Source organism: Serinus canaria, chromosome 5 (assembly GCF_022539315.1).
Source record: "Serinus canaria isolate serCan28SL12 chromosome 5, serCan2020, whole genome shotgun sequence".
In the NCBI taxonomy this organism is placed as follows: domain Eukaryota; kingdom Metazoa; phylum Chordata; class Aves; order Passeriformes; family Fringillidae; genus Serinus; species Serinus canaria.
The window spans coordinates 58,542,618-58,556,718 of NC_066319.1; the positions used below are offsets into that span (position 1 = coordinate 58,542,618).

Here is a 14,101-nt window from a genome sequence, read left to right on the forward strand (position 1 = left end):
GTCTCTACCCTGGCACCTTGAGCAAGGCATCTCACCTAGGGAACAAATCCCAGCACAGTCAGTAAGAACAAAGCACTGCAGCTTTCATGGCCACTGCCCATGGAGGCAGATCCTGTAACTTCTCAGATTGCCAGCACCCTCCAAGGGCAGCTGCACCACCAGTTCTGTTCTGAGGCATCTCTCATTTTTCATTTTCATTCCTCCAGTGAAGCCCAGCCTAAAACTAAAGTGGAGTAAAAAAACCACTCAAGGCTTGTCCATTTAGCTGTTGCCCAACTTCCTTCTCCAGTTTTTGCTCTGATGGAAGAAGTTACTCAGCTGCCCATATGAATCAGGACCTGCCTCCTCACAGATCTGCCCCAACACCAAATCATTCCATTTGCTTAATTTGCCAATAGTCTTTTGGCAAAAGCCACCAAGGTAATGACAGCCCATTTAATTAAATCTTCTGGCAGATGAGGGAACACTTAAGAAGAATTCCTCCGAATTCTTCAGACCTGCAGCAGGGTACTGCCACCACTCCCATGCCACATGGCTCTGGAATGGGACTTCTGCCCACTGCCCAGCAGAGAAAGCCACACACCAAACTCATGAATCAAAACTCACTCCCTGATGCACTGAGAAACTACTCCAGCAAATTTTAAGATTCAGAATGCAATTCAAATTAAGTATTGCATGCATGTTAGCAGGAAGGTTAGGGCAAGCACAAGGTAACGAATCCTATCAAGTCTGAAAGATTCGTCTTCAACACCAAAATGATTTTGAATCCAAGTATTGAGCTGCACAGCTATTTGCTTTCAGAGGTCAAGCGTGCACTAGGGGGAAGGCAACTTGAAAGTACAGCAACATTTTGGTATATTAGCCAATGCTCCATTAAAAACACAGTCAGCCTGTGAGGTGCTGAACCCTGGCACAGGATGTGCTGGGAAGCAGGAACCTCTCAGCCCTCGCTATCTTTCACCAGCACCGCGTCTCCTGTGAAAGGGGGACACACACAAACTCTACTCCTGTTTCAAAGGCTGTGCCTCCACCAGCACTAAATCAGACACCAACAATCAAAATCAATTCATGCTGTTGCACATGAAGAAATACAGCTGTGCTTATATCAAAGTTTCAGCCCATTAACTTCTGTGTCCAGACTAAACAGTTCTTTCACTCCTGCTAGGGGGACATGCTCCAGGGTTTGCACGTTTGGGCTCCAGTTTATTTGTAACAGGCAAGCAGAGATTTAAGCTTTTATTCACTTCAATTTGTTTACTTTCAGACAGTGACTAATTGTCTTTACTGTCAGTCCCACTCTGTCCTTACCCAGGACATTTCCATGCCTTAAGAGGATACACCTTAGAAGTTTGAAGCCTCCCTGTTTGCTGAGGCATTGCTAAAGTCAGCCAGTTTGAAGAACAAAATTCTTTCATGACAGCTTATGAACTGGATTCTAAATTAAAGACAGCACACACATTTCTGGGTGAAGAGTAATGTGAAAGCCCACTAAACACATCATTATAGTTCAGTAAGTGCTTCAAAAAGTTAAAAAGCCTTCCTCAGAAACAAACACTGAGAACTTTTTGTCCTCTATTCCTTGAATGTACAGAGAGAAAAAAAAATCTGCAACAGGGCTCAGTTAACATTACAGTACTCAAGGAGAAGACCACAATGATTCTTGGCCTTCTCCTTTTAACCTACTATGTGCCAGCTGTCTCGTAACTTTTCCTGCCTGTCCCCACTCCTTTGGGGAGGCAGCACAACAGACATTTTACACAGTACTTGACTCACTGCACAGCTGCCTGCTGGCACCTCTAGTAAACATAATCAGTTGCTACACAGCAATGTAGCTGTATCGTAGTTAATACAAACAATAAATATGACAGAAGAACACCAGGTCTTTATTGACAAACACTCCGTGAGGGCATGTGTGACCTTTGTACCAATTCCCTAGAACAGGAAGCCTTGTGCTACCCAGATTAGGTGCAGCCCACATCTACTCCATCCTCCTTGAAACGCGAGTTGTATCTACAGTGAGGTCAGCATGAAATATTGAAAATTATACTGTTAAATGACCTGAAGAAAATCACTTCCAGAAACACAAAACAGAGCCTGCTTGCTTTCCCTCTCTCCTGCATAAACAAGCTGCTATTGAAAGCAAGATGCCTAAACAGGTCCTTCAGCTATCAGCACCTTCACATCATTCCTCATCAAACAGAGCTCATCTCCAAACCACTTTGCTTTTAACACAACAAACCCTTAAGCTTTGCAGACGTGGTCTGTATCCATTTTCACAACTGCTGTTTATAATGTGCTCCTCCAGATGACATTTCTGTTGTGAAACAGAGGAAAGCTTTTAGCTGAATTACTCTCACTTCTCCATGAGCCAATAACTGCTGTACTACCCAGCTGTGGGCGTGCTTCCCAGTGACCTCACACGAGGACTTCCAAGGCTAGAATATGAAGGACTGAGTGAAATTTCATTGCCAACCAGCTGATAGTTGCTATTTTTAGGAACAGAGGTTACACTAATCAGAAGCAGTAATTGTAGAAGCATTGTCTAGATGAAGACAATGCAAGTCCAGAGTCACCTTGTTCACACATCACTCATAACCCCATCACACTAAAATGCTGCATCCTCCCACTACACAGCCCCTCAGTGACAAGTCATCAAATACTAAATATTTAAAACTGCTGAAGTTTCACCATACAGGGATTTCCTACAAGGACTGTCTTCCTGAATCCTAAGACCTTTTAACTCCAGCCAACAAGTGCTGTTTGTGGGAAGGGCAGGAGAGATGTTTATTCCTAGGCAAACCCAAAGACAGGTTACTCCTAGTGCTGAACTCCCAGCACCACGATGCCTACTCAGACTTTATGAAAACCCTACAAACAGTTTACTGCCCACTGTCCTCTCCTGCTCTTTGTCTGGTTTTAAATTATTCAGTCATGGGCACTGCAGAGACCCAGGGAGAGTGTTTGCACAGGAGGTGACATCACAAGGTCGAACAGAGGAGTCAGCACAGAGGGGGCACAGCTGGTGGGACAGCACCTCCTGCTCAGCCCTCAGAGCTCACTGATCTCTGCTCTGGAACCCCCACTGCTCTCAACTGTACTCTTTGCTTAACATGAGCACCAAGACTATTCCAGGCTAGCAAGTAATAGAATTAAAGCACTCTAATCCCAGATGTTACTTACAGTTTGTCAGACAAGGCACGAATTGGTCCCCCAAAGTATGGGGATGTCACTATGAACTCAAGACTCAGGACTAACCTGCATAAAGCTACACCAGGAGATGCCTAAAAACAAATATGATGCAAAAATAAGGGAGGCATAAAATTCTGAAGTGCACTTTATCAGGAGGGAAACAAGCCCTCTGAAGGAGGTCTATGCAGGTGAAGTGAAAAATGCAAGGGCACCATTTAGTGATGTCTTTACCAAACAAACAGAATGAGCAGCTTTGCCTCAGAAGTCTCTGGAAGCAGGCACAGTCCCTATGCCAGCATCCTCATTCCTGTCCCTCAAGGTTTAAACTCGTGACAAGTCACATGCAAGCTTCCAGTGGTGACCTTGGGACGGAGCAAGAATAAACATAAGGATTTCTGTTGATAAAGGAAAAAGCATCCCCAACACAAATGAGATTTAGGGTATCAAACAGTAAAGGCAAAAAAGGATTTGACAGCACATAGTACACTGGAAACCAGTTCGAGATCCTGCTTCAAGCTGGGAGCTTAGACCAAATCCTCCTCTACTTCACTTGCCTTGCTGACCACAGGACAAATAAGCCACAAGTAAGACAGTGCAGAATAACCAGACTGAGATGACACCACAAGAAGCACTAAAACACTGCAACTAACACACCAGAGGAGTCATCTGTGCAAGGTTTCACAGCCACACATGCTCAGGACAAACTGGGAACGTGCAGACAATACCAACAGGAAACAAGACACTTCTGCAGGACTTCACAAGCAGTTGTAAAACTTCTCTGCTGGCACCCTGAACCAACAAACCCCACCTAGAGCAAGGCACAGGCTCAGCACTACACTCACTCACCTTCTCATTAGGGCACAGAAGGAGGAGTTTGTTATCTTAAAGTATCAAGTTTATATCTTCTATCACTACTGAGCAAGTTAGAGAGCAGCATTAGTTCTCTAAGTATAAACCAGCCACAATTTTAGTTTGAACTGGATAATAAGTTCCTGACTTCTTAGGAAAAATCTGTTCTCAAGCAACCTTGTAATCACAGTAAAGGAACAGCCTGCTGTTCAGAAGGAACATGAAATAACTTAAGTAAGATACTGCTTTCAGCAACAAAAACCAAACCTTAACAGCCTAGAAAGTAATTTCTTGGTTTATATGCATATTTTTGAGTAACCAAGTGGACTGTTACAGTATTTACCCATTTACAAATTTCAGCTGAAAATGGAAAACTATTCATCCCTGATTCTGCCAGGGCTGAAGAGGAACAGCTACTTGGTTCTACACAAGAAGTGCATCAAAGTCCTACACTTCCCTGACTTGTTTATTCAGAGTAAACTGTTTTCCATATTTTAAGAAAAAACCCTGAGTCTTTCACTTCCACATGTGTGACCTCCTGCCTGTACACACCAAGGGGATTACTTAAACTTCGAGAATGCACTCAGTTTCCTTTTTATAACAAACATTAAACATGCAGACATTTGATGCTGTGATTTGCTTCAATAAACATAGATTTTAGAGTCTGACGTTTCTGCTCTCTGATTTTACATCAGTACTGAGATGTTGTGAATAAAGCCTACAGCTGGATACAAATCTGCACTGAGAAAGTCAAAAGTACTCCAAGGAATAGGATAGCTGCAAAAAACCAACTCAAGTATGTTTTCTTTCTTAGCTTAAATTAAGCAAAACATTTGCTCTATCCAGCCATACACAAGCTTTCCAAAAATATCCACAGACCTTTCCTTAGATATAATCCTTTCCACTGTTTTCCTACACTGCAGTTAATGTTCTATTCAGACACAATTCTTCTGGTGTTTGATTAATCTCCTTGCAAGTTCTGAACTGACCCTGATCACACATTTGCAATATGCACATATAAAATCCGCCATAAACCCAGCACAAGACATAAAGGTCACCAAGAAGCCACAGTCAATATCAAAGGGAAAAAAAAAACCAAAAAAACCAAAATCTATTTCTCCAGAACAGCAGCCTTCCAGCTATGACTGCTAGAGCCAATGATTCTCAGAAAATCATGACCTTGAACACATTTAACTGGTAGTTCCCATTATGTGCTACAGTCATTCCTTTAAATGAAACCTAAAGTACATTTTCAAATAAGGCTTAAAAGCAGAACTTGAATCACCTAAGCAGTTTCACCAATATATCTATAGCAGATAGTGCAGGAAATCACCAAGTCATTAAACCAAGCCTCAGCCTGGCATCAGCTAATCCATCTATGTGCAAACTAAGTCCCAGTTTAATTCCACAGCCAGGATGACTCTCCCTCCTCCTTCAGTCCATGCACAGCAGCAAACAGCACTCAAGGACAAGCAGAAATCCCACACTGCTTCTGCGTTTGTCAACACCACTGGAAACCTGCACTGGCTTCTTCCTGAACTGCACAGCAAGAGATGAACAAGAGTGACGTGAAAAGCCAGACAGGTAAGTTTAAAAAAACAGAAATGTGTTTATAAGCAGAAGACACTTCAGAAACTTTATTCACTCAGCAAGAAGGTAATGGTAGTGGGAACTCTGATCAGTCAGAAAAAGACAGTATGAAAAACAGGAGTTTAAAAATGCATGTTCCTTCAGAATAACACAAAAAGAATGTTTCAGATCTAAAGTTGCTTTAACTATAAAGTGGTCCATCAATAAGAAGAGCTTCCCAAAAAATTATTGCAAAATGTATGACTGAACACAAATGAGAATTTTTGTAGAATCCCAGAATGGTTGGGTTGTAAGAGACCTTAAAGGCCACTCAGTTCCAACCCCCTACTATGGGTAGGGACATCTTCCACCAGACCAGGCTACTACTCCAAGACCTATCCATTTATTCTACTTTCTCAAAAGTTTACATTTAAGCAGAAATACAGCCTGTTTATTCAAGGCTGTCCAAGAATCCACATTAAACAATGCTCACATAACTCACAGGGTCTAATTTCAGCACTGAAGCCTCCAAATTAACCAATTCATTTATTTTAATGGTAGCCAATGCAAAATTTACATGTAAAATGTTGGCAGCTATTTCAAAATTACTACTGTAACAACACTGAGGGACAGCCCTTAGAGTTTTGTTGGGTTAAATTTAAAAAATGCAATAGATACTGCAAAATCCAGTAAGTCTGTACAACAAAACCTTACTCAGCTGAGGATGCACCAGGCTGTACCTCCTTGCTAAGGAGTAGCAAACACCAAGAAAGCCCTTGGTTAATAAGATATATTCCATTTACACGTACACAACTCCCTGAAACTCCATCCAAAAAAAGCATTCAATGTCAGGTACAGATCTTTCACTACTTCAGAACTCAGCCACTGACTACAGCTCATGTCTCTTTGCTGTTCCTCCTTCAATTTACACCATTTTAATCAAGTGACTTTCCTAGGAGGTCACAGCTGCCCATCCCCACCATGCAGTCCCGAAGGATTTAAGGGCACCAGGCCACTGACACCTGCCTTCAGTGACAGCCACCCCCTGCAGCCAGGGACTGGCTCGGCTCCTCCAGCATTTAGCAGAAGTGACACTGCTGGAATAAAGGCTTCAGGGCACAATTCAAAGTTAGGGGACAAAGGGGCCAGGACATGCACCTCAAAACATTAAGGCACCAGAGAAGTCAAACAAAAGCTACTGACAAAGGCAGTAACAAACACCCTGACACTATTCAGGTACTTGGTACTGCATTCAGCATCTCCTTAACTCCCCCCAGCCCCACTTCCAAGAAATATATAATGAGCCATTACTTTGACAGGACTTCAAACAAAGCTGCTTTCTTTTTTTTCTTCAAAAAGAATTAGAATATGAATGTTTCTGCTTCACCAAGAAATCCAGAGCCTTTTGTGAGCAGATGATGCTACGAGCAGATGTACACAAGCAGATTCACAATAAAGCAGATGATCTCTTCTTTACCAGCCATCTTGACCTGTCTGGCTCGATTTACATAAACTGTTTCTATTCACTACAACATTGATTATGTAAACCTCGGCAAAACCTTAACCAAACACACGCTGCCACATCACTGCCAGCACAGACACAGCACAGAGCTGGGAGAAGGTTATCAGAACCGTGTTTGCTGCACACACCAAACGCCTCGGGCTTTACTGGGGCTCACTGAGGTGCAGACTGAGCAATCCCAACTATTGAGACAAAAGGAACGTGCCCTGCTGGGAGAGCCACCTCCTGCCAAAAAAACACCTTTCCCTCGATTTAAAGGTCAAGGTACAGCAACCCCACTTTAAAAGTGCTAAGGCAGAGTGAGAGCAAAAGATAAAGGGAAAGTTTTGTCATCTTAAAAACAGGAGCTCAGCAGTTTGCCAGGTATGCCAATTCCTTTGTTCATCATCCTTTTCACCACCTAATTTAAAAGTCTCACAGTTCAAGACACAAGTTATTCATCAACATCACAATCAAGGCTTTTTAAAAAAAAAAGCAACAACCCACACGGTGTCTCAAAACAGCTTTTTTTTTTTTTTTTTTTTTTTAACCTAGCTGCGAGGCTGCTCTATCAATTTTAATCAGGCAGTTGTAACAGGAGCTGCAACAGAACGCTTCTGCTGGTCTCCAGGTTTCAGTTTCACTGCAGGGAGGAGAGCAGATTTACACTGTCTTATTTAAATGAAACTCCAGATTACAAGATTTTAATACAAAACAGGTATTAAGTGTTGTTTTTTTTTTAGCATACTGAACAGCTTAAGCTGTTCCAAGAGTTCCTAGTCACAAATGTTGAGTCACCAAAGAGAGGGATGTTTGCATTATTTATGGCACTACAAATATTTAAGACACCTCTGATAGGACACGCAGTAACGAACTCCTGAAGTGGCAAAAGGCTCTTAAAACAACAATCTTCGGTCTACTGAAGTCTTGAGATTTCCTGGATTGTTTCCATCATGTCTACCTATCCCTACATCCCATTGTGTGAGCAGTGACAGCCAATGCCCCATTGTCTGAGTGCAGCCACAGGGACACTCAGCTCCCTTGCACAGACTTCTTGTCCCTGGCTGCACTGCAAGGACAACAGCATCTGTTTGCATTTTCAGTACATCTTACACCTACAAGATGCAGCCTCAGTAGTTTTAGAGAACGGCTGAAACTCAAACAGCACCCAAACTCAGCAGCCATGTACATTTTTTTTCGATTTTATTGGCATGTTTCAACACACACAGTGAAGATCAAGAGCCCAGCAGAACCGATAAGCCGAGATCAATGAGTCCCCATATTAAAGGCAAAGCGCACCAGACTTTGCCAGGTTAAGATCAGAGCCAAAACATTTCATACTTCTGCACTTTCAACTGCTACTAAAAATAGTAAAGCAGCAGAAAGGAAAATGCTTCCAGCTGTGCACAAAGAGCCTCTGCAGCACAACATCAATTTATGCACTCTAATTTAATTAAAGATTCTGCATTATACTACGACTTTATTGTCAGAGACAGTGTTGCACAGCTGAGCTCACCCTCCATCGCCACAAATGAAACAGTAAGAACATTTCTTTATTAAATTCAGCGTGATATGGGTATTCCTCACGAATCAAGGGACTTAAATTCAAGGAATTCAAGTACCAGCTACACCACGTTCATGATAGCAGCTGTGTTTTATTCCACGGTAACTGCATCTTGACCCAGTCTCGTGACAGGAAACATTCAGCATCCCTTAAGGAAAAAAGGTGCACTACTGGATACGAGTACCAAGCCTAGACTGCTCTTTTTCAAACAGTTCTTCTGCAAAGGTAAACATGGCTCTTTAGGAAATCACCGAAACAGAACAAAAACCCCGAAGAAACCAGAACAGGGTTTTCTACGACCTTGCAGCAAATATGTACCAGATTCTGGGGGAGGCTGAGTAACGCAGCGAGACTGTGACCGTGCTGCTTCGCGGCTGGCTCCAAACCTTTCCGTTGTGTTTAGCGCTGAAAAATTACACTATTAACCACACGTTACCACGTACTGAACTACCAAAATTAAGCGTCTCTTCTGAGGTTGGCGAGGGCTCTCAGCAAGCTCGGCTTAGACGCTTCTCTCTCATCTGCCTCCGCGGCGCTCAGCAGAGCGGCTGCGAGCTTTAACAGCAGGGCAACAGCGTAATGCCAAGCGGATTACTTTAAGATCCATATCAAGCCGAGAAAATAAACATTTCCACGGCAAATCTGAATATAAGCGCTTCACCCTCCTCGTTCCAAAGTCATCTCCCTGCCATCTGCAAGGAGGACGCCGCCGTCTCCCGCAGCCAGCGGCCGAGGGACGGCGGCACCGGCGGAGGGAACGGGGCCCGCAGCGCGGAGCGGGGGGGTTTGTGTGCCATAACCCCGCACCCCCGGGCCCCGCAAGAAGTTTCTTCCCCAAGCCCCGCCGTGACCTCGATACCCGGGAGCGGCCGGACCCCGCTCCACCCGCCCGTCCGGCACCGGGACCCCGCAAGGGCCGAGCCGCGCGGGCGCCTCCGGAACTGGGACCATCCCCCATCCATCCCGGCACCGGGTCCCTACCCCATCCCTCCCCGTTCCCCTCCGCCGCCGGGTCCCCGTCCCCGTTCCAACCCTCCCAGCTCCCCTCCACCACCGTGTCCCCATCCCCATTCCAACCCTCCCCGCTCCCCTCCGCCGCCGGCAGCCCGCAACGGCCGCACCGCGCGCCCCGTCACGCACCGGGATCTCGCCCCCCTTCACTCCTCCATCCCTTCCCGCTCCTCTCAGGCACTGCGACCCCCCCCCCTTCATCCCTCCGTACTCCGCTCAGGCAACGGGACCCCCCCCATCCATCCCTCCCTGCTCCCCTCGGGCACCGGGATCACCCCCCCGCCTCCAGCGGCCGCGCCGCGCACTCGGCCGGGGAGAAGGCGGGAAGCGCCACGCGCCCCCTCGCGCCCCCCTCCAGCTCCGAGCGCTCCCTCGCAGCGTGGAGACGCGGCCGGCGCTGAGCCGGAGGCCGGGAGGGAGCAGTCCCCGCCGCTCCCGCCGCCGCGGGACCGCCGCGCTTCTCCCCCCCGCCGCTCCCCGGAGTCCCTGCCCAGCACTCACCCCAGCACCACCAGCTCCCCATACTTGACGGGCTCCTTGTTCAGCGCGCACAGCTCCTCCTGGCTGGAGGAAAACATGGGGCCGCCGCTGTGGTAGCACCGGCCGCCCCGTCCCGGCAGCCGGTGCGGGAGAGCGTCCCGAGCGGGCTCCGCTCCGCTCTGCGCCGCCGGCCAGCGGCAACGGCCACTACACCGCGGGGGGCGCGGGGGGCGGGGCCACACGGGGGACGGACCAACCCGCCGCCGCGGGGGGGCGGGAGGAGCGACCAGGCGCCGTCCCCCCCCGCGAGGCTGCGAGTGGCCCCGCCCTCCCCGCGCTCATTAACGGCCGGCGGACGGGGCGGGGCTGGGCGAGGGTGCGCCCCGCCCCCTCCCGCGCGCCGCGCTCCCCCCGCACAGGCGGCAGTGGTACGGCCCGGCCGTGTTATGTAAACATAGAGTAAAGGGGACCCGGCCGCTCTTAAAGGGGCCGTGCACCGGTGGCCGCGGCTCGGGATCACCGAGGGGTTCCGAGCGGGGGCTCTGGGTCACCTCAGCCCGGGTTCTACATCACTTGGGGGGCTCTAGATCCCCTCCTGCCCCCGGGATCCAGGTCTCTAGACCCGCGCTGCCCCAGGTTTGGGTCACTGCGTGGCCGTTTCGCCTCCTGTCTGGGCTGGGGGTTCTGAGGGAGCTCCCGAGATCCCCGCAGAGCTCCCGGGGCTGCTCCGGCCCCTGAGGGAGCGGCGCCGCCGCCGCTGCCCAGCCCCTGCCCCTTCCCTGGGCTCCCGCCGTCAGACCCTGCCCTTGCCGTGCTCCCCTGTCCCACCTCCTGTCCCTCATCCCTGGAGCCCAATTCCAGCCTCTTCTGCCTCCTTCTGAGGGGACAGAAATTTCCGTCTGAGGGGACGGAAATGCCCTCACCCCCTTTGTTCTTTACTGGTCTTTCAGGTCCTTCCCAACCCAACCCATTCGATGACTTCCAAGGATATTTTTCTGCCTCGGTGTTTGCCCCACCACCCTTCTCTCCTCCTTTGTCCTCTGCACCTGACTAAAGCCCAAAACCAGCAAAGATTGACTTGATGTTAATCTGTGCTGAAGATAGAAATTCTCATTAGCTGATATTTGTGGTTTCCAACCCATTATCAAAGACAAAAGCAATGGGAGCATCCACCTTTGCTGAAGAGCATCCTTGGGGCCGGCACAGTCCCAGCTGCTCCTGCTGAAAGCTTTCCCTCTGCCAGAAATTGTATTTAGCTATTAATTTTACTGGTAATATTATTTTTCTGTCATTCCGGTGAAGAGGTGAAATGGAAAAACACAACCAATCTCGAAGGGCTGCAAAATGGAGATCTTCCCAGGGGCTCTGTGAAGAAGACAAGATTTTATTGAAGACAGGAAGCTGAATTATTATAGATTTATCTTCTTTATTGCTCTAACAAAATAGAAAAGAAAGCTGGGCTGTAAGTCACTGTCAAAGGAAACAAATAAATTCCCAAAAACAGTGTGGAAAACAAAGCTCCTGGCTGAATCCTCTTCAATTTCTGCATTTCTTCCCTGAAAGCAAGACCTTCCCAGCAGCCTGGCTTTCCCATGACATTAACAAACTCCAATAATCTTCCAAAAAATGCTCCCGAGCAGCTCAGCTCAGATGGGCTTCCACAAGTCAGTGATGGGTCTGGACTTGGAGCATCTTTTACTGCTCCCACCTGGGGATGGAGGGATGAGGAAGGACCTTGGAGGTCTGAGTTTGCCCCTCTTTTCCACTTCCTCATTTTCTAGCACTGCTCTTTTTGGAAAACAGGGGGGAAGTTGGGCAGCTCTGCCCCCTTTTCCCAAACCTGCAGGTTTCTTTCCTAGCAGACAAACCAGGGGATTTGCTGTGATTAAACAGAGAAGTGACTCCCATTCCATTACTCCAGAAAATGCACTGGTTTGCACTGCTGAAAAAAATTATTAAATACAGAAATTGCTCTTCTTGGCATTGCTGAAAAATGAATGTTCAGGGAGGGAAAAAGATCCCAGTGGGATTCACAGAGGAATATTTACATCTGTGCTGGGGTGAGGGGCACTCACCTGCCATGGACCTGTGGTGGGACACTGTAACATAAACCCTGAGCTTGGGCTGGTACATTATTTTTTTTTCCTTGGAAATGTGCTTCATTTGTCCATGTCCAATCTCTTCATTCTGCCCACAGGGTTTTTTAAGCCTGAGAGAAGTCAGCCCCAGCCCCACAAGGTGTTCTGAGGGCTGTTGAGTCTTTTCTTGCCAAATTTTAGGTTTTCTCATTTCAATTCCCAAAGACCAATAGCTGCCAGCACTGGAAACCTGCTTAGAATTGTTTAATATTTAAAATTTCTATGTTTTGGCTAATGAAGCAGAGCCAGGAGGAGGCAGCAGCTCTGCCACACACTACACAGCCCCCTGTCCCACACAGATCCCAACCCCAAATCCCAGCCCCTCTATTTCCCCCAGCTCCAAAAAATTCCTTTTGCAACTGGTACGAGCAACACTTGGCTGGCATTTTTCCCCAAACCCATTGAAATAATTGGGAAATAATCCCACAGCTGCACTCTGCTACTTTTCAGCTCAAAACATCCTTCCTTTTTGGATTTGGGGTGTCTCAGGGTGGCTTTTCAGAGCAGTGAAGGGAGGTTTGGTTGTTTTCCAACCAAAAAAAAACCTAAAAGTGGAGTCACAGATAACTTGGAGCTCCTTCTAGGCTGCATCAACACTGAAAGAGGGATTTTGCTCCCAGGTTTAGCACGAGCAGCTGCTTGGCTGGGTGAAGGAATATCCAGCCAAGCCAGGCAAGCATTAAAAATCAATGTTTGGAAAAAAAAAAGTCCCAAACATGAAGAAATAGCACATGCCCATTTATTTTTAAAATGTAATAAAAAGTTATTTTAAATGCAGGAAGATTAATAAGTCTCTAATTTAGCAAAGTACTTCCAGATGTGCTGGACTCTGAGTGTACTTCAGTGCTTTTATGAATTGGGGCTTGGGGAATGGGCTCCAAAAGTACTGAAAGAGGTTTTTAAAGTAAAAGAGGGGAGGTTTAGATGGGATATTGGGATGAAATTCTTGGCTGTGAGGGTGAGGAGGGTGCCCAGAGCAGCTGTGGCTGCCCCTGGATCCCTGGAAGTGTCCACAGCCAGGTTGGAGCACCCTGGGAGAGTGGAAGGTGCCCCTGCCATGGCAGGGGTGGGATGGAGTGGGATTTAAGGTCCCTTCCAACCCAACCCATTCTGGGATCCTCTGAACAGCCCCTGGATCACACCTGCAGCTTCCACTGCACGTGGAACTCATGGCACATGGGATCAGAGCATAAATAAGGATAAAAGTATCCACTCCCAGTCCTGGTTCATAGAGAGGTTTCCAGGCCTGGGATCAGGTTTATGTCCAGCCATCAGTGGGGATGGTTTGGGCTGGGAAAATTAAACTCTGGGATGGCAACAGCCTGGATTTGGTGCTCCAGAGAGGGGAATAAACCCCAGGAAAGGAGAAGAACTCTCTCAGCTCTGAGGTTAGGATCAAGCAGGTATCTCCTGGGTGGGTGATTCCTTTCAGGCTGGAAAGTCTCCAGCTGGCAGGTGAGTGAGGCTCTCAAGCAGCCACCAAGTAGAAATAGCAGCAGGTGTTTTAAAAGTAGATTTGATAAGTAAATTACAGGGAAAATAAGATGTGATTGCTCATATTGATGCACCACCAAGATTAGCATGTTTGGGGGAGCCTCTCAGGCCATGTTTCAGGGGTTCAGTGCCTAACTTAGTTCAGGCTAAAACAGATTTCCTTTTCCTTACTCTATTTGAGAATCTCTTCTATTGCCTTAATTTTCCACCATGGTGTGTAATGGTCTTGACTCATAGTACCACCTAAAATTTAGACAGAAGAATTGCATTAAAAAATAAGTGGAAAAGCTAAAAGGATAAAATGCT

General features: G+C 47.1%; 1 protein-coding gene across 1 annotated transcript in view; it reads right to left on the reverse strand.

The window, feature by feature from the left end:
* The window catches only part of PELI2 (pellino E3 ubiquitin protein ligase family member 2), a 71,711-nt gene extending 61,331 nt beyond the window's left edge, over window positions 1–10,380 (reverse strand). The window contains exon 1 of the mRNA XM_050975330.1: window positions 10,185–10,380. Within this exon, the coding sequence (XP_050831287.1) occupies window positions 10,185–10,261 (77 nt within the window). The 5' untranslated portion in view covers window positions 10,262–10,380. The remainder of the gene's footprint in view (window positions 1–10,184) is intronic.
* Between the last annotated feature and the right edge of the window lie 3,721 nt (window positions 10,381–14,101).